The sequence below is a fragment of the Oncorhynchus mykiss genome, chromosome 20, assembly GCF_057628025.1.
Source record: "Oncorhynchus mykiss isolate SJ-2025 chromosome 20, ASM5762802v1, whole genome shotgun sequence".
NCBI lineage: Eukaryota > Metazoa > Chordata > Actinopteri > Salmoniformes > Salmonidae > Oncorhynchus > Oncorhynchus mykiss.
The window spans coordinates 10,611,001-10,633,343 of NC_143041.1; the positions used below are offsets into that span (position 1 = coordinate 10,611,001).

At 43.6% G+C, this 22,343-nt stretch overlaps 1 protein-coding gene across 1 annotated transcript in view; it reads left to right on the top strand.

Moving 5' to 3' along the window:
- Positions 1-463: 463 nt before the first annotated feature.
- The window catches only part of LOC110499087 (cdc42 effector protein 1), a 30,840-nt gene continuing 8,960 nt past the window's right edge, over positions 464-22,343 (top strand). Inside the window, exons 1-2 of the mRNA XM_021575979.3 lie at positions 464-730; positions 8,135-10,951. Coding sequence (XP_021431654.3) covers positions 10,501-10,951 — 451 coding nt within the window. The 5' untranslated portion in view covers positions 464-730; positions 8,135-10,500. The remainder of the gene's footprint in view (positions 731-8,134; positions 10,952-22,343) is intronic.

Genomic DNA, 22,343 nt, shown 5'->3' on the forward strand with positions numbered 1-22,343 from the left:
TTCTATTCCATTGGTTACATTTCCATTGTCATCTCTTGCTTCTCCGTTCTTGCTTTGTAAGCTCAGAGATAGATTTAACTTCTCCCATCTCTTTTTTCTTCCAGTATCTCTCCCTGTCTATTTGCAGATGTTCCAGGTATGGTATAGGATATTATTTAAATGTTGTTTCTGTCTGTATGTTTTTATGTGGCATCTTTTAAAAGCAAAGAAAAATACTACTTAAGTTTTCAATGTGTGTACACATTGGAGCATTTTCTAGATTAAATTAATTTAAAGCATGATTAAATAAGCCTAAAGCAAAACAAAGTGAAAAGTAATAACATAATGGATTTTTTGTGAATACATAAAAGAAAACATAAATTATACCCCAAATTAACGAAATTATAGACTGTTTGACCCTATAACCTGCATATAACTGCGGGACTGCAGGTTATGAGTCAACCCGCGTATCACTAGCTACTTCATACAGTAAATTCCCCTTGCCAGCTTCGCCTCTGCTGATTCGATGATGGCCTCGTCATCAGTTTATGAGTAGCCCGCACCATTCTTCACCGCCTACTCAAACTCATTCTGCTGAAGCAGAACGCGCTAAACGTACTGTCCGGTTACAAGACCGGCTACTAGAACTCACAATACATCATGATACTTCATTATAATTACGGATTTTTGGGATTATCATAAAAAGTACGCTCTTTTAATCGCGTGAACGGCTCTAAATCTACTTGCCCAGGTAAGTTTTTCTTTACACTCAACTTTTTATTTTCCTCTCGTAGCCTCTCCTTTCATTAGGCTATTTGAATAAATATTAAGGCTATTAATTAGTCTTCTATAAATGCAATCTCTCAAATATCAATAGACTATGTCAACTGAAAGTAAAGTATGGAGGAAAACTTTTTTGTTTAATGTTGTCTTGCTGTCTATTCACAATCAAGTCATCATATTTGATAACTGAAATTATGAGCCATAGGCTGCCGATGTATACGGTTCTATGGCTCTGTAGCCTAGCTGTATCCTAACATGCACATTTGTTATTGTGGTAAAAGTTTTGAGGGTGACTGTCCATAGATCATTTGGCATGAAACATAATCTGTCCTGCATTATATTTAGGGTTGCTTGTGTTGCAATATATCACTGGTCTATGCTTAGGTCTTAGCAGATCAAAAATATTGTCCACAAATTATATGAATCTATCCTCTCCTGTATTCTTCGTTCTTGCTTACGCTCATCGGATGTTTTATGGGGGGAATCAGAACATTTACCATTGAGGATTCAACTATTCAATAAAATGACTTGTTTAACAGAACACCGTAGGGGAACCCCTGACTCACATATTGACAAGTTAATGACGCAGCCCCTGCTCCACATGTCAAGGGTAGCAACACCACATAACAGAGCTCTCATTACTCTGACCTCATTAGGGAGATCAGCCAATACAATTGATTGGAGAGCTTGTTAGCTTCACACACAAGGCAGATCAATGGAGAGAGCAGGCTCTGTGATAATAGCAATGTTTTCCTGGCGCTCTGCCTGCAACACCAGGCAGGTCTGATGGATCTACTCTTGTTTACGCATGGCTGCAGTAGACCTGTTTGACCATCGCATGCCTCTATTGATTTTTATTTTTCAATTTTGGCCTGCCACCGGCCTTACTCATGCATATTGTACCAGAATAACCAAGCAAACACCTAGAATCAGAACCTGATGATGAGGTATTGGAATGTAGAGTTGGGGCATTCCTTCCCTGTTGGCCTCATCCAATGAGATTCCTTCATTTGAACTCTAGACATTTGTACCTGTGCCCCACATTCCTCCATGTGACCCGTGCCATTGACGCCAGAGTCTGAAGAGGAATCGAGACACCCCACTCTCAGGTTTTGTTCTGGTTACATTGAAGTCAATGACCTAATCAGACCAGACCCAGATGCTATCGCATTGGTGTCTATGGGAGAGCCATCCCGTTAAGCGGGCAGAAAATAATTCAATGGTAAACGGCCTGAGTGAACTATCTTCATTTATCCACCATCTTTGATTGACGCAACCAGGAAAGAGTTTAGTTTAGAAGGTGTGAACTCCCAGTATGGAGGAACTGTCTGTTTTAACACCTGAGGCTACTTGTTGTTGGTGTCTTGGTTGCCACACATAAAGAGTAGAGGATACATGACCTGTCACGTCACCAAATGGGCCTGACTCATTCCTTTCCTGACCCCCTCAAAGTCTGTCGACAACAGCATGGCAAATGACAAATGGAGAGAAAGAGGGGTAGAGAGAGAATGAGGGGGACTGGAGAGAACGCTGAAAGGAGGGAAAAGGAAGACAAAGGATGAAGGAAGGATAGATGCTTCAAGAGCCTATGGATGTTTGTTGAAAAAGCATAAAAAAATTATTGGCTTAGGGGAAGTGTTGCTCTATTTTCCTTGGATTCAAATAGAGCACAGCTAAGGGGAAGATAAATTATTTGGATGTGGCGGGGGAGTGAAAAAATGCAGCCTTATCTTGTATGTTTGTTCACCTGGTTAACTTAGTTAGTGAGTAAGGGACTTACAATAGGACCGGAGTTTGGAAAGGAGGAGAGGGGTCAAATGCTGGTTGGTATACCCAACAAAACATAATTCTGTATAAACTCCTGACTCATTCGATTCAATAAAATATGATTGAGAGTACAGTACAGGATCTCTCCAGTCCATTGATCTAGCCATGTGTTTTTTTTGCATGTGTGTGTGTGCCAGCTGTATCTCTCCAAACCATGAGATCTTCATACAGTACTGTAACACAGCCAGACTCAGAGAAGGAAAGCGGGATCAGACCTTAAGGTGTTTCTAATCAGGGATGTGGTTGGGTTCTTTTCTTCGCTCTCTGATGTGATGGTTGTAATGCAGAGAGAGAGTCCAGTGATATTGCTCCCAGGAATGTGTTCACACACACACGGCTCCTATTAGAGCCTGGCTTCTCCGGTTTACAGTGTAGATGGCTTCTCCATCTACAGTGCGTCCCAAATGGAACCCTATTCACTACATAGTGCACTACTTTTGACCCTGTCAAAAGTAATGACCTATATAAGTAATATGGTGCCATTTGGAATGTTACCATACCATACCTCACAGACCAGTCAGTGAACATCCACCATCCCTCACCTTGGCTCACAGGTATGGCAGCTACATGGTGGAGGGGGTGGATTGGATGGATGGTTCTGGGATGTAGCCTACCAGAGGGATATTCGGGAAACCCCTTTAATACTCAGCTTGTGTAATTTTGGAGTTTTGTGTTATGTTTAGCCAGTTGAATTACAGTCAAACAGAAACTATTATATAGTTACTACTTGGGTAGTGGCAGGAAAAGGAGTGGAAAAAATGTGGAATACAAACAAAAACAACTGTCAGTACCAGCTGCACAATGAAAACAACTGTCAGTACCAGCTGCACTTTGAAAACAACTGTCAGTACCAGCTGCACTTTGAAAACAACTGTCAGTACCAGCTGCACTTTGAAAACAACTGTCAGTACCAGCTGCACAATGAAAACAACTGTCAGTACCAGCTGCACAATGAAAACAACTGTCAGTACCAGCTGCACTTTGAAAACAACTGTCAGTACTAGCTGCACTATGAAAACAACTGTCAGTACCAGCTGCACTTTGAAAACAACTGTCAGTACTAGCTGCACTATGAAAACAACTGTCAGTACCAGCTGCACAATGAAAACAACTGTCAGTACCAGCTGCACAATGAAAACAACTGTCAGTACCAGCTGCACTATGAAAACAACTGTCAGTACCAGCTGCACAATGAAAACAACTGTCAGTACCAGCTGCACTTTGAAAACAACTGTCAGTACCAGCTGCACATTGAAAACGACTGTCAGTACCAGCTGCACAATGAAAACAACTGTCAGTACCAGCTGCACTATGAAAACAACTGTCAGTACCAGCTGCACAATGAAAACAACGGTCAGTACCAGCTGCACTATGAAAACAACTGTCAGTACCAGCTGCACTTTGAAAACAACTGTCAGTACCAGCTGCACTATGAAAACAACTGTCAGTACCAGCTGCACTTTGAAAACAACTGTCAGTACCAGCTGCACTATGAAAACAACTGTCAGTACCAGCTGCACTATGAAAACAACTGTCAGTACCAGCTGCACAATGAAAACAACAGTCAGTACCAGCTGCACAATGAAAACAACTGTCAGTACCAGCTGCACAATGAAAACAACTGTCAGTACCAGCTGCACTATGAAAACAACTGTCAGTACCAGCTGCACAATGAAAACAACGGTCAGTACCAGCTGCACAATGAAAACAACTGTCAGTACCAGCTGCACTTTGAAAACAACTGTCAGTACCAGCTGCACTATGAAAACAACTGTCAGTACCAGCTGCACTATGAAAACAACTGTCAGTACCAGCTGCACAATGAAAACAACTGTCAGTACCAGCTGCACAATGAAAACAACTGTCAGTACCAGCTGCACTATGAAAACAACTGTCAGTACCAGCTGCACAATGAAAACAACGGTCAGTACCAGCTGCACAATGAAAACAACTGTCAGTACCAGCTGCACTTTGAAAACAACTGTCAGTACCAGCTGCACAATGAAAACAACTGTCAGTACCAGCTGCACTATGAAAACAACTGTCAGTACCAGCTGCACAATGAAAACAACTGTCAGTACCAGCTGCACTTTGAAAACAACTGTCAGTACCAGCTGCACTATGAAAACAACTGTCAGTACCAGCTGCACATTGAAAACAACTGTCAGTACCAGCTGCACTATGAAAACAACTGTCAGTACCAGCTGCACTATGAAAACAACTGTCAGTACCAGCTGCACTATGAAAACAACTGTCAGTACCAGCTGCACAATGAAAACAACTGTCAGTACCAGCTGCACAATGAAAACAACTGTCAGTACCAGCTGCACTATGAAAACAACTGTCAATACCAGCTGCACTATGAAAACAACTGTCAGTACCAGCTGCACTATGAAAACAACTGTCAGTACCAGCTGCACAATGAAAACAACGGTCAGTACCAGCTGCACAATGAAAACAACTGTCAGTACCAGCTGCACTATGAAAACAACTGTCAGTACCAGCTGCACAATGAAAACAACTGTCAGTACCAGCTGCACAATGAAAACAACTGTCAGTACCAGCTGCACTTTGAAAACAACTGTCAGTACCAGCTGCACATTGAAAACAACTGTCAGTACCAGCTGCACAATGAAAACAACGGTCAGTACCAGCTGCACAATGAAAACAACTGTCAGTACCAGCTGCACTTTGAAAACAACTGTCAGTACCAGCTGCACTATGAAAACAACTGTCAGTACCAGCTGCACTATGAAAACAACTGTCAGTACCAGCTGCACAATGAAAACAACTGTCAGTACCAGCTGCACTTTGAAAACAACTGTCAGTACCAGCTGCACATTGAAAACAACTGTCAGTACCAGCTGCACAATGAAAACAACTGTCAGTACCAGCTGCACAATGAAAACAACTGTCAGTACCAGCTGCACTTTGAAAACAACTGTCAGTACCAGCTGCACTATGAAAACAACTGTCAGTACCAGCTGCACATTGAAAACAACTGTCAGTACTAGCTGCACATTGAAAACAACTGTCAGTACCAGCTGCACTATGAAAACAACTGTCAGTACCAGCTGCACTATGAAAACAACTGTCAGTACAAGCTGCACTATGAAAACAACTGTCAGTACCAGCTGCACTATGAAAACAACTGTCAGTACCAGCTGCACTTTGAAAACAACTGTCAGTACCAGCTGCACTATGAAAACAACTGTCAGTACCAGCTGCACTTTGAAAACAACTGTCAGTACCAGCTGCACAATGAAAACAACTGTCAGTACCAGCTGCACTTTGAAAACAACTGTCAGTACCAGCTGCACAATGAAAACAACTGTCAGTACCAGCTGTACTTTGAAAACAACTGTCAGTACCAGCTGCACAATGAAAACAACTGTCAGTACCAGCTGCACAATGAAAACAACTGTCAGTACCAGCTGCACTTTGAAAACAACTGTCAGTACCAGCTGCACATTGAAAACAACTGTCAGTACCAGCTGCACTATGAAAACAACTGTCAGTACTAGCTGCACTTTGAAAACAACTGTCAGTACCAGCTGCACTTTGAAAACAACTGTCAGTACCAGCTGCACATTGAAAACAACTGTCAGTACCAGCTGCACTATGAAAACAACTGTCAGTACTAGCTGCACATTGAAAACAACTGTCAGTACCAGCTGCACTATGAAAACAACTGTCAGTACCAGCTGCACATTGAAAACAACTGTCAGTACCAGCTGCACTATGAAAACAACTGTCAGTACCAGCTGCACTTTGAAAACAACTGTCAGTACCAGCTGCACTATGAAAACAACTGTCAGTACTAGCTGCACTCCGAATGCCAGATGATTTACCTTTCATTATATTTCTGTGTGTCTTACCTACAGTTGAAGTCGGATGTTTACATACACCATAGCCAAATACATTTAAACTCAGTTTTTCACAATTCCTGTCATTTAATCCTAGTAAACATTCCCTGTCTTAGTTCAGTTAGGATCACCACTTTATTTTAAGAATGTGAAATGTAAGAATAATAGTAGAGAGAATAATTTATTTAAGCTTTTATTTCTTTCATCACATTTCCAGTGGGTCAGAAGTTTACATACACTCAATTAGTATTTTGTAGCATTGCCTTTAAATTGTTTAACTTGGGTTAAATGTTTCTGGTTAGCCTTCCACAAACTTCTCACAATAGGTTGGGTGAATTTTGGCCCATTCCTCCTGACAGAGCTGGTGTAACTGAGTCAGGTTTGTAGGCCTCCTTGCTCGCACACGCTTTTTCAGTTCTGCCCACAAACTTTCTATAGGATTGAGGTCAGGGCTTTGTGATGGACACTCCAATAATTTGACTTTGTTGTCCTTAAGCCATTTTGCCACCACTTTGGAAGTGTGCTTGGGGTCATTGTTCATTTGGAAGACCCATTTGCGACCAAGCTTTAACTTCCTGACTGATGTCTTGAGATGTTTCTTCAATATATCCACATAATTTTCTTCCCTCATGATGCCATCTATTTTGTGAAGTGCACCAGTCCCTCCTGAAGCAAAGCACCCCCACAAGATGATGCTGCAACCCCCGTGCTTCATGGTTGGGATGGTGTTCTTCGGCTTGCAAGCCTCCCCCTTTTTCCTCCAAACATAACGATGCCCATTATGGCCAAACAGTTCAGAGGACATTTCTCCAAAAAGTATGATCTTTGTCCCCATGTGCAGTTGCAAACCGTAGTCTGGCTTTTTTTATGGTGGTTTTGGAGCACTGGCTTCTTCCTTGCTGAGGGCCTTTCAGGTTATGTTGATATAGGACTCGTTTTACTGAAGATATAGATACTTTTGTACCTGTTTCCTCCAGCATCTTCACAGGGTCCTTTGCTGTTGTTCTGGGATTGATTTGCACTTTTCGCACCAAAGTACATTCATCTCTAGGAGACAGAACGCGTCTCCTTCCTGAGCAGTATGATGGCTGCATGGTCCCATGGTGTTTATACTTGCGTACTATTGTTTGTACAGATGAACATGGTACCTTCAGGCATTTGGAAATTGCTCCCAAGGATGAACCAGACTTGTGGGGGTCTACAATTTTTTTTCTGAGGTCTTGACTGATTTCTTTTGATTTTCCCATGATGTCAAGCAAAGAGGCACTGAGTTTGAAGGTAGGCCTTGAAATACAGGTACACCTCCAATTGACTCAAATGATGTCAATTAGCCTATCAGTTGCTTCTAAAGCAATTCCACAATCTGTTAAAAGGCACAGTCAACTTAGTGTATGTAAACCTCTGACCCACTGGAATTGTGACACAGTGAATTATAAGTGAAATATTCTGTCTGTAAATAATTGTTGGAAAAATGACTTGTGTCATGCACAAAGTAGATGTCCTAACCGACTTGCCAAAACTATAGCTTGTTAACAAGAAATTTGTGGAGTGTTTAAAAAACAAGTTTTAATGACTCCACCATAAGTGTATGTAAACTTCCGACTTTCAACTGTATGTACCGGAACCATGACCCACCATTTCTAACTCCCTGTCTCCCCCCTCTCTATCTCCCACAACAGACAGCATGTTCAGAGTGAGGCCAAGGTAGCTTCTCAGACCCAGATAACCAGCAGATAACCAGCAGGCCTGGTGGAGAGAACCAGCACAGACCCAGAGAGAGGAACGACAGTGCCAGGACAGAGCCCAGAAAGAGGGAGGAGAGAGCCCCCAAAAAGTATTGAGGGGAAGAAGAGATCCAGGGATTAGGGGCTCATCCAGGCTACGACCAATCCCCTGAGGAGACCCCCCTTTTTCCTTCTGAAAACTCAGACAGCCGCTCGGATTACTGTATTAAACTTATTACCTTTTATTAGAGACTTCTGTTTTTGTTATTTTTTCTGAAACCAACTGGTGCTCAGTTTCAGCCCTGCTCTATCAGATGCCTGGAGTGTGGGCGGCTGGATTTGTGTAACTCTGAAAACAAAGGATCAGAAGGCGAGGAGGGGGACAGAGCAGGGCATGGGGGGATGCTGGAACGTGTAGGAGACATCTAGAAGCGTTCCTTAAAGACGTGTGGGGATAAACCTTCGGGCTCCAGCTGTGTCTGCGGGAGTCAGACGAGAGGTCAACAAGTCTCTCTCTCTCTCTTTCTCTTTCTTTCAACCATGAGAGAGAATCTGCTTTGCTTCACATTCACACACAAGCTGAGCAGTGCATGATTGCTTTTGCCTCTGCAGCTCACAGTCACATAGGAGAGTTAGTCAGAGATGTTGAGGTGGTGACTTGAACTGTAAGTATATGAAGTCTGGTTATGAGTGTCTGGTTCATGCTCTCGAGAGGTTAAGACTATCTCAAATTCAACATCACACCTAATATAAGTCTGTTGGTCTGGTAAGTAGACCCCTGGTACTGCTCTCTATCTCTCTCTCGACTCCTCTCCCTCGCTCTCTCTCTTTCCATTCTGTGGTATGAGGTGTGCTTCCTCCCTCTGTGCTGCTCCCAGCTGCCCCTCTTAAAACGCCAGCCAGTGGAGACCTAAAGGAGAGGGCCTGGGACTGTGGTCAGGAGCAAATTAAAAGGCTGCTTTAACCCTGACGCAATCCCATTCAGACGTCTGCTCCAAGTCATTAATAAAGACAGGCTATCGCTCGTGGGAGGGCCTCGGCAATGGAAAGCTCTTAAAAGAACAAGAACACCTTGTCAGTGTACGTTACACTATCAAATTATTACAGAAAGCAATATCCATTACTTTGCTGGCTAAAGATAACAAAGGAAAAGTCCATTATTTGCATACCTCCTGCCAGTGTTGACTTACTGGGGTATTTTGTGCAATAAAAGTCAGCTAAGTGATTTTCTTATCAGTACATTTGTCAGTATTTTATGAATTTTGGGCTAAAAATAGAACCGTATGTTTTTTTTCTAGTGGAACATACTTTGCATGTTTGAAAACAAGATTTGGGGCTTCTGGTCAGATCAGTTGTAAGTGTTGAATGAGGGTCTCTGCTCTGCTTTTATAGATATTTTGCAAAAGTATTTTGGGGAAATATGTGATCTGATTAAGTAGCACGCACTCATGTTGTAACAAAACACAGGACGAGAGAGAGACAAAATACCCTGAAACTCTCAGACAATTAAAACATACTTACATTTAATTTGTTCTCGAGGGCAGTGACAGGAGAGTCACTGTGGTCTACATTTAGAAGGTTCTAGAACAGTGGACTTTGAAACCCGGAACTTTGACGACTAACAGCAGGCAAGGGTCTGTAGAAAAACCTGATCCAGTTACTTTATGACTGAATGTTCCAGATTGTGATGTGTTCTGCCAGATATCCTACCTGGTTCTACATCTATACACTAAATCAGTCTCTAGCAAAAAAAATCCCTTAAGGATTACTGGACTGTTATAGCTGCATTTGAGCCTCTTCTAGGCGGAGAATTGAATACATTTTTTGTGCTTTCTTTTAATAAATGGTTCCAGTGTACAACCACAGGAGGGATATTTGCAGCTAGAACTGGGGTTATTCCTGAGCTGATGTTTTAAAAACCCAAAGCCTAAAACAACTGTAGAGCATAGCGTCTCTGACCACACTGAAACTGGCAGTGAATTCCAGGAACTGAGCTGCATACTTTTTCCCTCCATTTCTCTCGACTTATGGATGACAACAAACAGCAGAAAATGGGACTGAAATTGCAAACAGCACATGATAACAAGAGAATACAATAGACGTCTCCATTACCGAGTTTGACCCTACAAGACCTGGTGGTGGAATTCTATTCAAAACCTAAACTTACATGATCATTACTTTTGAGCCACACTTTCCCCCTGGGAGAATTTTGAAGCAAATCTTTCACCAAAGATATTTAAATTCCTTTTCCATCCCTACTTTCAGTGGATTTAAAGGGATTTTTGTACTTTTGTTAGAGAACCTTACCCTTGGCCATCACCATGAACCTGGGGAAGATCCCTGGGCTGAAGGGCCTGGTGGCCGGCTCTCAGGGTAAACGTCATTTCAAGGGTGACCTCACCTTGGACATGATCAGCCCTCCGCTGGGAGACTTCCGTCACACCATGCATGTGGGCCGCGGAGGGGACGTGTTCGGTGACACTTCGTTCCTTAGCAATCACGGCGGGGCCGCCAACGGAAATGAAGATGATGATTCCGTCACAAGTCCTGATAACAAGATCGGGGCTTTCTTCTCCCGGACCCTCCGGCATGTTCGGAAGACACCAGAGCATCCCAGGGGGGGGTCGAAGGACCTGTCCCCGCCACCCCCTCCCATCTCCCCCATCATCAAGAATGCAGTGTCCCTCCCCCGGCTGGATGTGGACGGCTGCCCTATTAAAAACCTCTTCCACACCTCTCCTACCTCCCTGGATGAGACCACTTATGGTTATGGTGAGTCTTACTGTACACCCACACACACACAAAAACAAACATATGCACGCATCCACACAATAAATGAACATGCAACCATACCTGTGAAAACTTGCGGGAATATCCTGGACCTAAAGTCTAAGCTTAAGCTCAGAAAGCTAACACTGTCTGTGGCATGCATAGACGCAATAGCTGCTGTTGGACATGCTGTGAAAACATACTCTCATTTCCACAGTAATTCAGACAAATTTTCCACAGCTGTCATGATGAATCACCTTGGCTGACACACAACAACCCTCACACTCTCTTTAGCTTGTTATGTGATGATAAGAGAGAGGCGCATCAGACATTACTGTGCTGCTGTGTGTCTGGTCTGAGGCCCTATGTGACTGACTGCCCCACATTAATACCCTCATGTTTCACTGTCTGACCTCTCTGCTCTATTTTGGTGTGTGTGTTTGGAAGCATGTTTTTGTCTATGTGCGTGCAAGCATGTTATTGGTGTAAGAGACCTGGCAGAGGGCACTTCCCATTCAAACTATGTAGTGGTACTAATTTACCTTGCATCGTGTTTGTTTCCAGCAGACCTGGGCACATTTTCTTAGCATTTTGTAGTTTATTTGAAAATACCAACTTTTCAAATACTTATGGTAGTCGAATATACTGTAGTTTATATAGAGTTTAAACTAAAAGGCAACTATTTTCTTTGATATTTAAATACAGTACCAGAAAACTAAACAATATTTGAATGTATTTGAATACATGCAAATTATTTGAAATATATGATCATAAGCACATGGTTTTGAGGGCTCTTAGATATGAATCTTAATGTAGCCTATAGCCTATAATTAAATACACAAGGGACATGGAATCACCTCAACATTAGATTAGACCACTTTTGCAGCTTCAAAATTACTAACAAATATATTTTCATAATGTCTGAGTCATAAGGTAATACCAACAAACTCTCACAGTCTAACTTCATCCACATTCTCCAAACATTAAATTTCAATATTGCTCAAAATGTAAAATTTCAAAGTGTTTTTCACACCCTGGGCTGACTCCTGCTGCTCTTTATCGTTCCATTTCTCCAAATGTCAAATTTTGAAGTTAAGGTGTAAGTTTAGGCACTCTTTCTGAATGGTAAGGTAAGGGTTAAGGTTCGGGATAGGGTTAAAACCCCAAATTGCCTCCACAGTGGCACAGCGGCACTGCATCGCAGCACTAGAGGCGTCACTACAGATCCGGGTTCGATCCCGGGCTGTGTCGCAGTCAACCGCGACTGGGAGACTCATGAGGCGGTGCACAATTGTCCCAGCGTCGTCTGGGTTAGGGGAGGGTTAGGCCGGCTGGGATGTCCTTGTCCCATTGCACTCTAGCGACTCCTTGTGGCGGGCCGGTCACATGCACGCTGACTTTGGTCACTAGCTGTACGGTGTTTCCTCTGACACATTGGTGCGGCCGGCTTCCGGGTTAAACGAGCAGTGTGTCAAGAAGCAGAGCGGCTTGGCGGGGTCGTGTTTCGGAGGACGCATGGCTCTCGACCTTTGCCTCTCCCGAGTCCGTACGGGAATTTCAGCAATTGGACAAGACTGTCAAGGGTCAAAACCAGGAGGGTGAGAAAAAGAGAGACTGGGGAGAAGCAGGAGCTGAGATGAAAAACGCTGGTTGACTTGACAAACAAGACGAACTGGCAACAGACAAACAGAGAACACAGGTATAAATACACAGGGGATAATGGGGAAGATGGGTGACATCTGGAGGAGGTGGAGACAATCGCAAAGACATGGGTTTATCTCTGGACACATGAAAGGTGGGATGTATACGAAGGGTATGTGGCAACAGAAGACAAACAGCTGAGGGGCTAATCATTTTGGCGATGGGAAATGGGCCAATAAACCTTGTGGGATTCTACCCGGAAGGGCAGTTCCCTGGTGGATAGCCATACCTTCTGCCCAAGATGATGCCGGGGAGCCGGGGTCCGATGGAGCCGACCGGGCTCTCCTTCAGTTATGATGACAGCGGCAGACAAACATCTGGGCAGAAGGCATGACGCACTCTTCCTCCTGCTTGGGGAAGAGCGGGGGCTGATACCCCAGGTAACACTCAAAAGGAGATAGGCCCGTGGCAGAGCAGGGAAGGGTGTTGCGGGCATATTCAACCCACACTAGCTGCTGGCTCCAGGAGGTGGGGTTGGCGGAGACCATGCAGTGCAGAGTAGTCACCAGATCCTGGTTGGCTTGCTCCGACTGGCCGTTGGACTGGGGGTGGAATCCGTAGGACAGGCTGGTCGATGACCTAATGAGGGTGCAGAACGCCTTCCAGAACCGAGATGAGAACTGAGGGCCCCGGTCAGAGACCATGTCGACCGGCAGTCCATGGATCCGGAAGACGTGCTGCACCATGAGCTGGCCGTCTCCTTGGCTGAGGGTAGTTTGGGGAGAGGAATGATGTGGGCGGCTTTGGAAACCCAATCCACCACAGTCAGGATGGCGGTGTTGCCATCAGATGGGGGAAGACCGGTGACAAAGTCCAGGGAGATGTGGGACCAGGATGGTGAGTGACAGGCAGAAGTTGGAGGAGACCAGCTGGAGCTTGTTGAGGAGTCTTGTTTTGTGCACACACTGTGCAAGCGACGACAAATGCGGAGACGTCAGGGACCATGGTAGGCCACCAAAAGCATTGTCGCAAAAAGCCAGGGTCCGGCGGGAACCCGGGTGGCAGGCCAGTCCAGGACCGTGGAGCGGACCATGTCAGGCACGAACATCCGGTTATTTCAGCATAAGAAAATTATGAGGATACCCCTCATGTTTGGGTTCAAGGAACGATATTACTAGTATTGCTAAGCATTGAACTTGTTATAATTTTTATATTGCCTTTCGTCCAGGACATTTACATAGTGATGACACCATGTCAATTAATGAACAATGGACAATATATGGATCATACAGCTGTCATGACATTGGCCTGGGGGATAGGTTTATGACAGTCATAAATACCTCTTCCCCCCTTTTTCCTCTCTCTACCCTACTGAGGTTACATTTGCAAACCCCTTGGTTAACATAGAGATTCTGGGAACATCAGAAGGTGGGGGGAAATTAACTATATTCTGTTAATCTGACCCATTGAACATATGCGGCCTCCTCTCAAACACGCGGTGGTACTTAATGAATATGATGTCAGTTCGGTTGTCATCTGAGACATTCTCATCAATGATAAAATGACATAAACTCTACAGTGGAAAGTCTATACATCAGAGTTATCGGATTCACATGGAATTGTTGTTCAATTTAAATGTTTGAATATGAAATTATTCGTGATGTGATGAAATGTGATTTTAGCTTCTAAAATGTGAGATTTGGGTTTTCATAAGATAGGGCTGCGCTCAATCAGTGGCCCGCCCCTGTGAAGGGACATGGGCTATAAAACTTTTCAAACACGCCCTCCTCTCCCTTCCTATATAAGCCCTTGACGACAATATAACCTCCTGTTCCGAGGATGTAGGACGACGGTCCGATGTCAGAATGGTTCAGATAATAACTACAGAACGAAGCCAACATCAGCGTGAGCTTTGGTTGCGAATGGTATGAACTTTGAACTCTTATTCACTACAGAAGTGATACCTCCTAGCCGTTTAGTTAGCAACAGCAGATGCAAACGAGGGTTGGGAAGGAACAGACAGAGTAGCCCGTCTATCACACTACGACGTTACTACAACGTATCCAATTGACAACCAGAGACATTCTTCAAAGGACTCGGTTGGGCAACACGGCCTTCTATCTACCACCAACCTACCGAAGCGCAGCTCAGAGTAAATATTTATTGCATTTTCCTTTTCCAAATGGGTGGTAATTAGAATGCATAAGATACTGTATTTACGATAGCACAGCTTCGGCCTTTCTTCCTCAGTCTTCCCGCTCCTTCACTCAAACCCAGCCCCTTTTCTTTTGTGTAACCAACTGTCATATCTGTTCCGCCCGCTAGGGACGTTTTCCTTTATGACGTAATTTGTAATCAAGTTATGATTTAATTATGTGTATGTGTAATTCTGTGTGATTAGTTAGGTATTTAGTAAATAAATGATTAAACCCAATTTTGTATTGCTGATTCAAATTGTTAGCCAGGGTTCATGCAGATAACCAAGAATTTACAACTTTCAGATGAGACTGAAGTAAGATGACCATTAATATTGACTGCTATTGGATGTAAAATATTACTAGGTCTTTAAGAGTTTATTCGGAAGATAACAGCTCTATAAATATTATTTTGTGGTGCCCGACTCTCTAGTTAATTACATTTACATGATTAGCTCAATCAGGTAATATTAATTACGGATAAATTATTTTATAGAATAGCATGTCATATCACTTAATCCGGCATAGCCAAAGACACGACATAGCTATCCCATTTTTTTTACTGTTTATGCATTAAGGGTTGCATATCTGTTATCATCTTTTTGTTTTCATTCTCGTTCTTGCTTCTTCAATACCCACCCTTACTCGTAAAATCTGCTAACCTAATTGTAAAGGTCTGAATTGGTTACTTATTTTGTTTGACATTGTTATTATTTAATTATCATTAGACCAGAAATATGCGGCTTAATTTATTTAATATGTAAGGCTGCCATTATGCCAAAACTCTGTAATTATAGTGCAGGTCTGGGAACCGGGGAGGGAGGGCTGGGGAAAAGGGGGCAGGGAAGTGGGAACGATTTATAGAGTGTCTTCTGGGTGGGTAGTGACCAGTGGGTGGGTTTTCCTGTGGGTCCTGCTTTTTATTTTAGATCTATGGGATTATCAATACTTGTCATGTTTGCTCTCTCTCTGGCCTCTAGGTCACCAGGTTGCTCGTTATGGCACACACCTGTCACCATCGTTAAGCGCATCTGCGCGTCATCAGACTCATCCGGACTCAATCACCTCCTTGATTACCTGCCATATATATATATATATATATATATATAACTCCCTTTGGTTCGTTCCCCAGGCATCATTGTTTCTGTTCCAGTGTCATGTTTGTGTTTCTTGTTTTGTATTTAGTTGCGTTTTATTTATTAAAACACTCACTCCCTGAACTTGCTTCCCGACTCTCAGCGCACACGTTACAGAACGACGCCTCACCAAAGGGAAGCACCAGGGGGTAATATTTGTTTTGTGTTGGAGGTGATGTCTGGTCCGGGTGTCCGAACCGGAGCTACCTGGGAGGCCTCAGCCGGTTTGTCGGGTTCCCCTGCCTCAGCTGGATCGACGGGTTTCCATACCTCAGCGGGATCGATAGACTCCCAAACCTCAGCTGGCTCGACAGGATCCAATGCCTCAACAGGTTCCCGTGCCTCGACAAGGCAACTGGGGAGGTCTCAGCTGGCTCATCAGACTCTCACGCCTCAGCAGGTTCATCAGGTTTCTGCGCCTCAGTGGAGGTGACCGGTCCACTCCTGAACCCCGGGATCGTCATTTTGGTCGGAGTCCTGCGGCTGGAACCGCTTGTCGGGAGGGGGTACCTAGGCTGCTCATTATAGTGCACACCTGTCACCCTCGTTACGCGCACCTGCCCGTCATCAGACTCACCTGGACTCATCACCTCCTTGATTACCTGCCCTATATCAAATCAAACTTTATTTGCCACATGCGCCGAATACAAGTGTAGACCCTTACCATGTAATGCTTACTTACTTACTTAACGAACAGTGCAGTTCAATAAGAGGAAAACATTTACCAAGTAGGCAAAAAAAATGTAACAGAATAACAATAATGAGGCTACAGTTGAAGTCGGAAGTTTACATACACCATAGCAAATACATTTCAACTTCACAATTCCAACAATTAATCCAAGTAAAAATCCCTGTTTTAGGTCAGTTAGGATCACCATTTTATTTTAAGAATGTAAAATGTCAGAATAATGGTAGAGAATGATTTATTTCAGATTTGATTTCTTTCATCACATTCCCAGTGGGTCAGAAGTTTACATACACTCAATTAGTATTTTGTAGCACTGCCTTTAAATTGTTTAACTTGGGTTAAATGTTTCTATAGGATTAAGGTCAGGGCTTTGTGATGGACACTCCAAAACCTTGACTTTGTTGTCCTTAAGCCATTTTGCCACAACGTTGGGAGTATGCTTGGGGTCATTGTCCATTTGGAAGACCAAGCATTAACTTCCTGACTGATGTCTTGAGATGATGCTTCAATATATCCACATACTTTTCCTACCTCATGATGCCATCTATTTTGTGAAGTGCACCAGTCCATCCTGCAGCAAAGCACCCCCATGCTGCTGTTGGGATGGTGTCTTCGGCTTGCAAGCATCCCCCTTTTTCCTCCAAACATAACAATGGTCATTATGGCCAAACAGTTCTATTTTTGTTTCATCAGAGGACATTTCTCCAAAAAGTACAATCTTTGTCCCCAAGTGCAGTTGCAAACGGTAGTCTGGCTTTTTTATGGTGGTTTTGGAGCAATTGCTTCTTCCTTGCTGAGCGGCCTTTCAGGTTATGTCGATATAGGATTCGTCTTACTGTGGATATAGGTATCTTTGTACCTCTTTCCTCCATTATCTTCACAAGGTCCTTTTGCTGTTGTTCTGGGATTGATTTGCACTTTTCGCACCAAAGTACGTTCATCTCTAGGAGACATAATGTGTCTCCTTCCTGGGAGGTATGACGGCTGCGTGGTCCCATGGTGTTTATACTTGCATACTATTGTTTGTACAGATGAACGTGGTACCTTCAGGCATTTGGAAATTGCTCCCAAGGATGAACCAGACATGTGGGGGTCTACAATTTTTTTTCTGAGGTCTTGGCTGATTTCTTTTGATTTTCCCATGATGTCAAGCAAAGAGGCAGTGAGTTTGAAGGTAGGCCTTGAAATACACCCATAGGTACACCTCCAATTGACTCAAATTATGTCAATTAGCCTATCAGAAGCTTCTAAAGCCATGACAATTTTCTGGCATTTTCCAAGTTGTTTAAAGGCACAGTCAACTTAGTGTATGTAAACTTCTGACCCACTAGAATTGTGATACAGTGAATTATAAGTGAAATTATCTGGCTGTAAACAATTGTTGGAAAACTGACTTGTGTCATGCACAAGGTAGATGTCCTAACCAACTTGCCAAAACTATAGTTTGTTAACAAGACATTTGTGGAGTGGTTGAAAAACAAGTTTTAATGACTCCAACATAAGTGTATGTAAACTTCCGACTTCAACTGTCGGGAGGGGTAGGGGGGGGGGGGGGGGGGGGGGTGTCAATGTAATTTGTCCAGTGGCAGTCTAATGGCTTGGGGGTAGAAGCTGTTGAGGAGCCTTTTGGCCCTAGTCTTGGAACTCCGGTACCGCTTCCATGTGGTAGCAGAGAAAACAGACAAAAGGGTGACTGGAGTCTTTTACAATTTTAAGGGCTTTCCTACACTGTCTATTTACAGGTCCTGGATGGCAGAAAGCTTGTACTGGGCCATTCGCACTACCCTCTGTAGCATCTTAAGGTCAGATGCAGAGCAGTTGCCATACCGGTGATGCAACCGGTAAGGATGCTCTCGATGGTGCAGCTGTAGAACTTTTTGAGGATCTGGGGGCCCATGCCAAATCTTTTCAGTCTCCTGAGGGGGAAAAGGTTTTGTCGTGCCCTCTTCAAGACTGTTTTGGTATGTTTGGACCATGATAGTTCGTTGGTGTTGTGGACACCAAGGAACTTGAATCTCTCGACCCGCTCCACTACAGCCCCGTCGATGTTAATGGGTGCCTGTTCGGCCCACCTTTTCATGAAGTCCACGATCAGCTCCTTTGTCTTGCTCACATTGAGGGAGAGGTTGTTGTCCTGACACCACACTGCCAGTTCTCTGACCTCCTCCTTGTAGGCCGTCTCATTGTTGTCGGTGATCAGGTCTACCACTGTTGTGTCGTCATCAAACTTAATGATGGTGTTGGAGTCGTGTTTGGCCACGCAGTCGTGGGTGAACAGGGGATACAGGAGGGGACTAAGTACACACCCCTGAGGGACCCCAGTGTTAACTTGTTATGGCTGCAATCCCCTTATCGGGATAAGTGTCATCAACAACCGCTGAATAGCATAGCGCTACATACAATAAATATTACTATAAATATTTATACGATAAAACATTAAGTACACTTAGCATCAGGTAGCTCGGTCACAAAAATCAGAAAAGCAATCAAATTAATAATTTACCTTTGATGATCTTCGGCTGTTTTCACTCACGAGACTCCCAGTTACACAACAAATGTTCCGTTTGTTCCATAAGATTTTTATATCCAAAATACCTCAGTTTGTTTGTCGCGTTATGTTCAGAAATCCACAGGAAAGAGCGGTCACGACAACGCAGAAGAAAATTCCAAATAGTTTCCATAATGTCCACAGAAACATGTCAAACGTTTTTTATAATCAATCCTCAGGTTGTTTTTAAATCGATATATAATCGATAATATATCAACCGCAAATGTCTTTCACAGTAGGAGAGGGGAAAACAATGGCTGTCCAAATTCTGTTGCGCAAGCAAATCTCATGTGACCACCTGACGCGATGTTATCGTTCTGGCTCATTTTTCAAAATAAAAGCCTGAAACTATGTCTGAAGACTTTTGACACCTTGAGGAAGCGATAGGAAAAGGAATCTGGTTCATATCCCTTTAAATCCAGCAAAGGGAGGCTATGGAACATGGAGTTTTCAAAATAGAAGCCACTTCCTGTTTTGATTTTCCTCAGGGTTTCGCCTGCAATATCAGTTCTGTTATACTCACAGACAATATTTTGACAGTTTTGGAAACTTTAGAGTGTTTTCTATCCAATACTAATAATAATATGCATATATTAGCAACTGAGACTGAGGAGCTGGCCGTTTACAATGGGCACCTTTTCATCCAAGCTCCTCAATACTGCCCCTGCAGCCATATGAAGTTAAGGATCAGCGTGGCAGACGTATTGTTGTCTTCTCTTATCACCTGGGGGCGGCCAGTCAGGATGTCCAGGATCCAGTTGCAGAGAGAGGTGTTTAGTTCCAGAATCCTTAGCTTACTGATTAGATACGTGGGGACTATGGTGTTGATTTCTGAGCTGTAGTTGATGAACAGCATTCTCACATAGGTGTTCCTTCTGTCCAGGTTAGAAAGGGCGAGTGTGGAGTGCGATTGCGATTGTGTCATCTGTGGATCTGTTGGGGCGTTTTGCGAATTGGAGTGGGTCTAGGGTGTCCGGGAGGATGCTGTAGATGTGATCCATGACCAGCCTTTCAAAGCACTTCATGGCTACCGACGTGAGTGACATGGGGCGGTAATCATTTAGGCAGGTTACCTTTGCTTCCTTGGGCACAGGGATTATGGTGGTCTTCTTGAAACATGTAGGTATTACAGACCCGGCTAGGGATAGGTTGAAAATGTCAGTGAAGACACTTGACAGTTGGTCCACACATGCTTTGAGTACACGTCCTGATAATCCGTCTGGTCCAGCTGCTTTGTGAATGTGGACCTGTTTAACTTCTTGATGCACCCATCCCGTTAGCGGGATCATTTTCGTCAACATCCGCTGAATTGCAGAGCACCAAATTTAAATTAAATTACTAAAAATATAAGTGCAATATAGCAAAACACAGCTTAGCTTGTTGTTAATCCACCTGGCGTGTCAGATTTCAAAAAGCTTTTAGGAGAAAGCATACCAAGCGTTTATGTAAGGACATCTCTCTCAGCAGACAAAACATTACAAACAGCTAGCAGCCAAGTAGATTGGTCACGAAAGTCAGAAACGCAATAAAATGAATCGCTTAACTTTGATAATCTTCGGATGATTGCACTCACAAGACTCCCAGTTATACAATAAATGTTCCTTTTGTTCCATAAAGATTATTTTTATATCCAAAATACCTCAGTTTGGTTGGTGCGTTATGTTCAGAATTCCACAGGCTCGAGCGGTCACAACCGGGCAGATGAAAATTCCAAATCTTTCTCGCTCATTTTTCAAAATAAAAGCCTGAAACTATGTCTAAAGACTGTTCACAACATGTGGAAGCCATAGGAAAATGAATCTGGTTGATATCCCTTTAAATGGAGCGAAGGCAGGCAATGGAACAGAGAGCTTTCGGGAAAAACAGCACTTCCGGGTTGGATTTTCCTCAGGTTTTTGCCTGCAATATCAGTTCTGTTCTACTCACAGACAATATTTTGACAGTTTTGGAAACTTTAGAGTGTTTTCTATCCTAATCTGACAATTATATGCATATTCTAGATTCTGTGCCTTAGAAATAGGCAGTTTCATTTGGGTACGTTTTTCATCCAAACATCAAAATACTGCCTCCTACACTCAACATGTTAAAGGTTTTGTTCACATTGGCTACCGAGAGCTTTATCACATAATCATCCAGAATAGCTGCTGCTCTCGTGCATGCTTCAGTGTTGCTTGCCTCGAAGCGAGCATAAAAGGCAATTAGCTTGTCTGGTAGGCTCGTGTCACTGGGCAGCTCGCGTCTGGGTTTTCCTTTGTAGTCCGTAATAGTTTTCAAGCCCTGCCACATCCGACGAGCATCAGAGTCGGTGTAGTAGGATTCAAACTTAATCCCATATTGACGCTTTACTTGTTTGATGGTTCGTCTGAGGGCATAGGGGAATTTCTTACTAGGTTCCGGATTAGTCTCCCGCTCCTTGAAAGTGGAAGCTCTAGCCTTTAGCTTGATGCGTATGTTGCCTGTAATCCATGGCTTCTGGTTGGGATATGTACGTACAGTCACTGTGGGGACGACGTCATCGTTGCACTTATTGATGAAGCCAATGACTGAGGTGGTGTGTTCCTCAATGCTGTTGTATGAATCCCAGAACATATTCCAGTCTGTGCTAGCAAAACAGTCCTATAGTGTAGCATTCGAGTCATCTGACCAGTTCCGGATTGAGAGAGTCACTGGTACTTCCTGCTTTAGTTTTTGCTTGTAAACAGGAATCAGGAGGATAGAATTGTGGTCATATTTGCCAAATGGGGAGAGCTTTGCATGCATCTCTGTGTGGAGTAAAGGTGGTGTAGGATTTTTTCCCCCTGGTTGCACATGTGACATGCTGGTAAAAATTTGGTAAAACCGTTGCCTGCATTAAAGTCCCCGGCCACTAGGAGCACCGCTTCTGGGTGAGCATTTTCTTCTTTGCTTATGGCCTTATAGAGTTGGTTGAGAGTGGTCTTAGTGCCAGCTTCGCTTTCTGGTGGTAAATAGACGGCTACGAATAATACAGATGAGAACTCTCTTGGTAGATAGTGTCGTCGACAACTTATCATAAGGTACTCTACCTCAGGCGAGCAATACCTCGAGACTTCTTTATCATTAGACATTGCACACCAGCTGTTATTGACAAAAAGACACACACCCACGCCCCTCATCTTACCAGAGGTAGCTTCTCTGTTCTGCCGGTGCATGGAAAATCCAGCCAGCT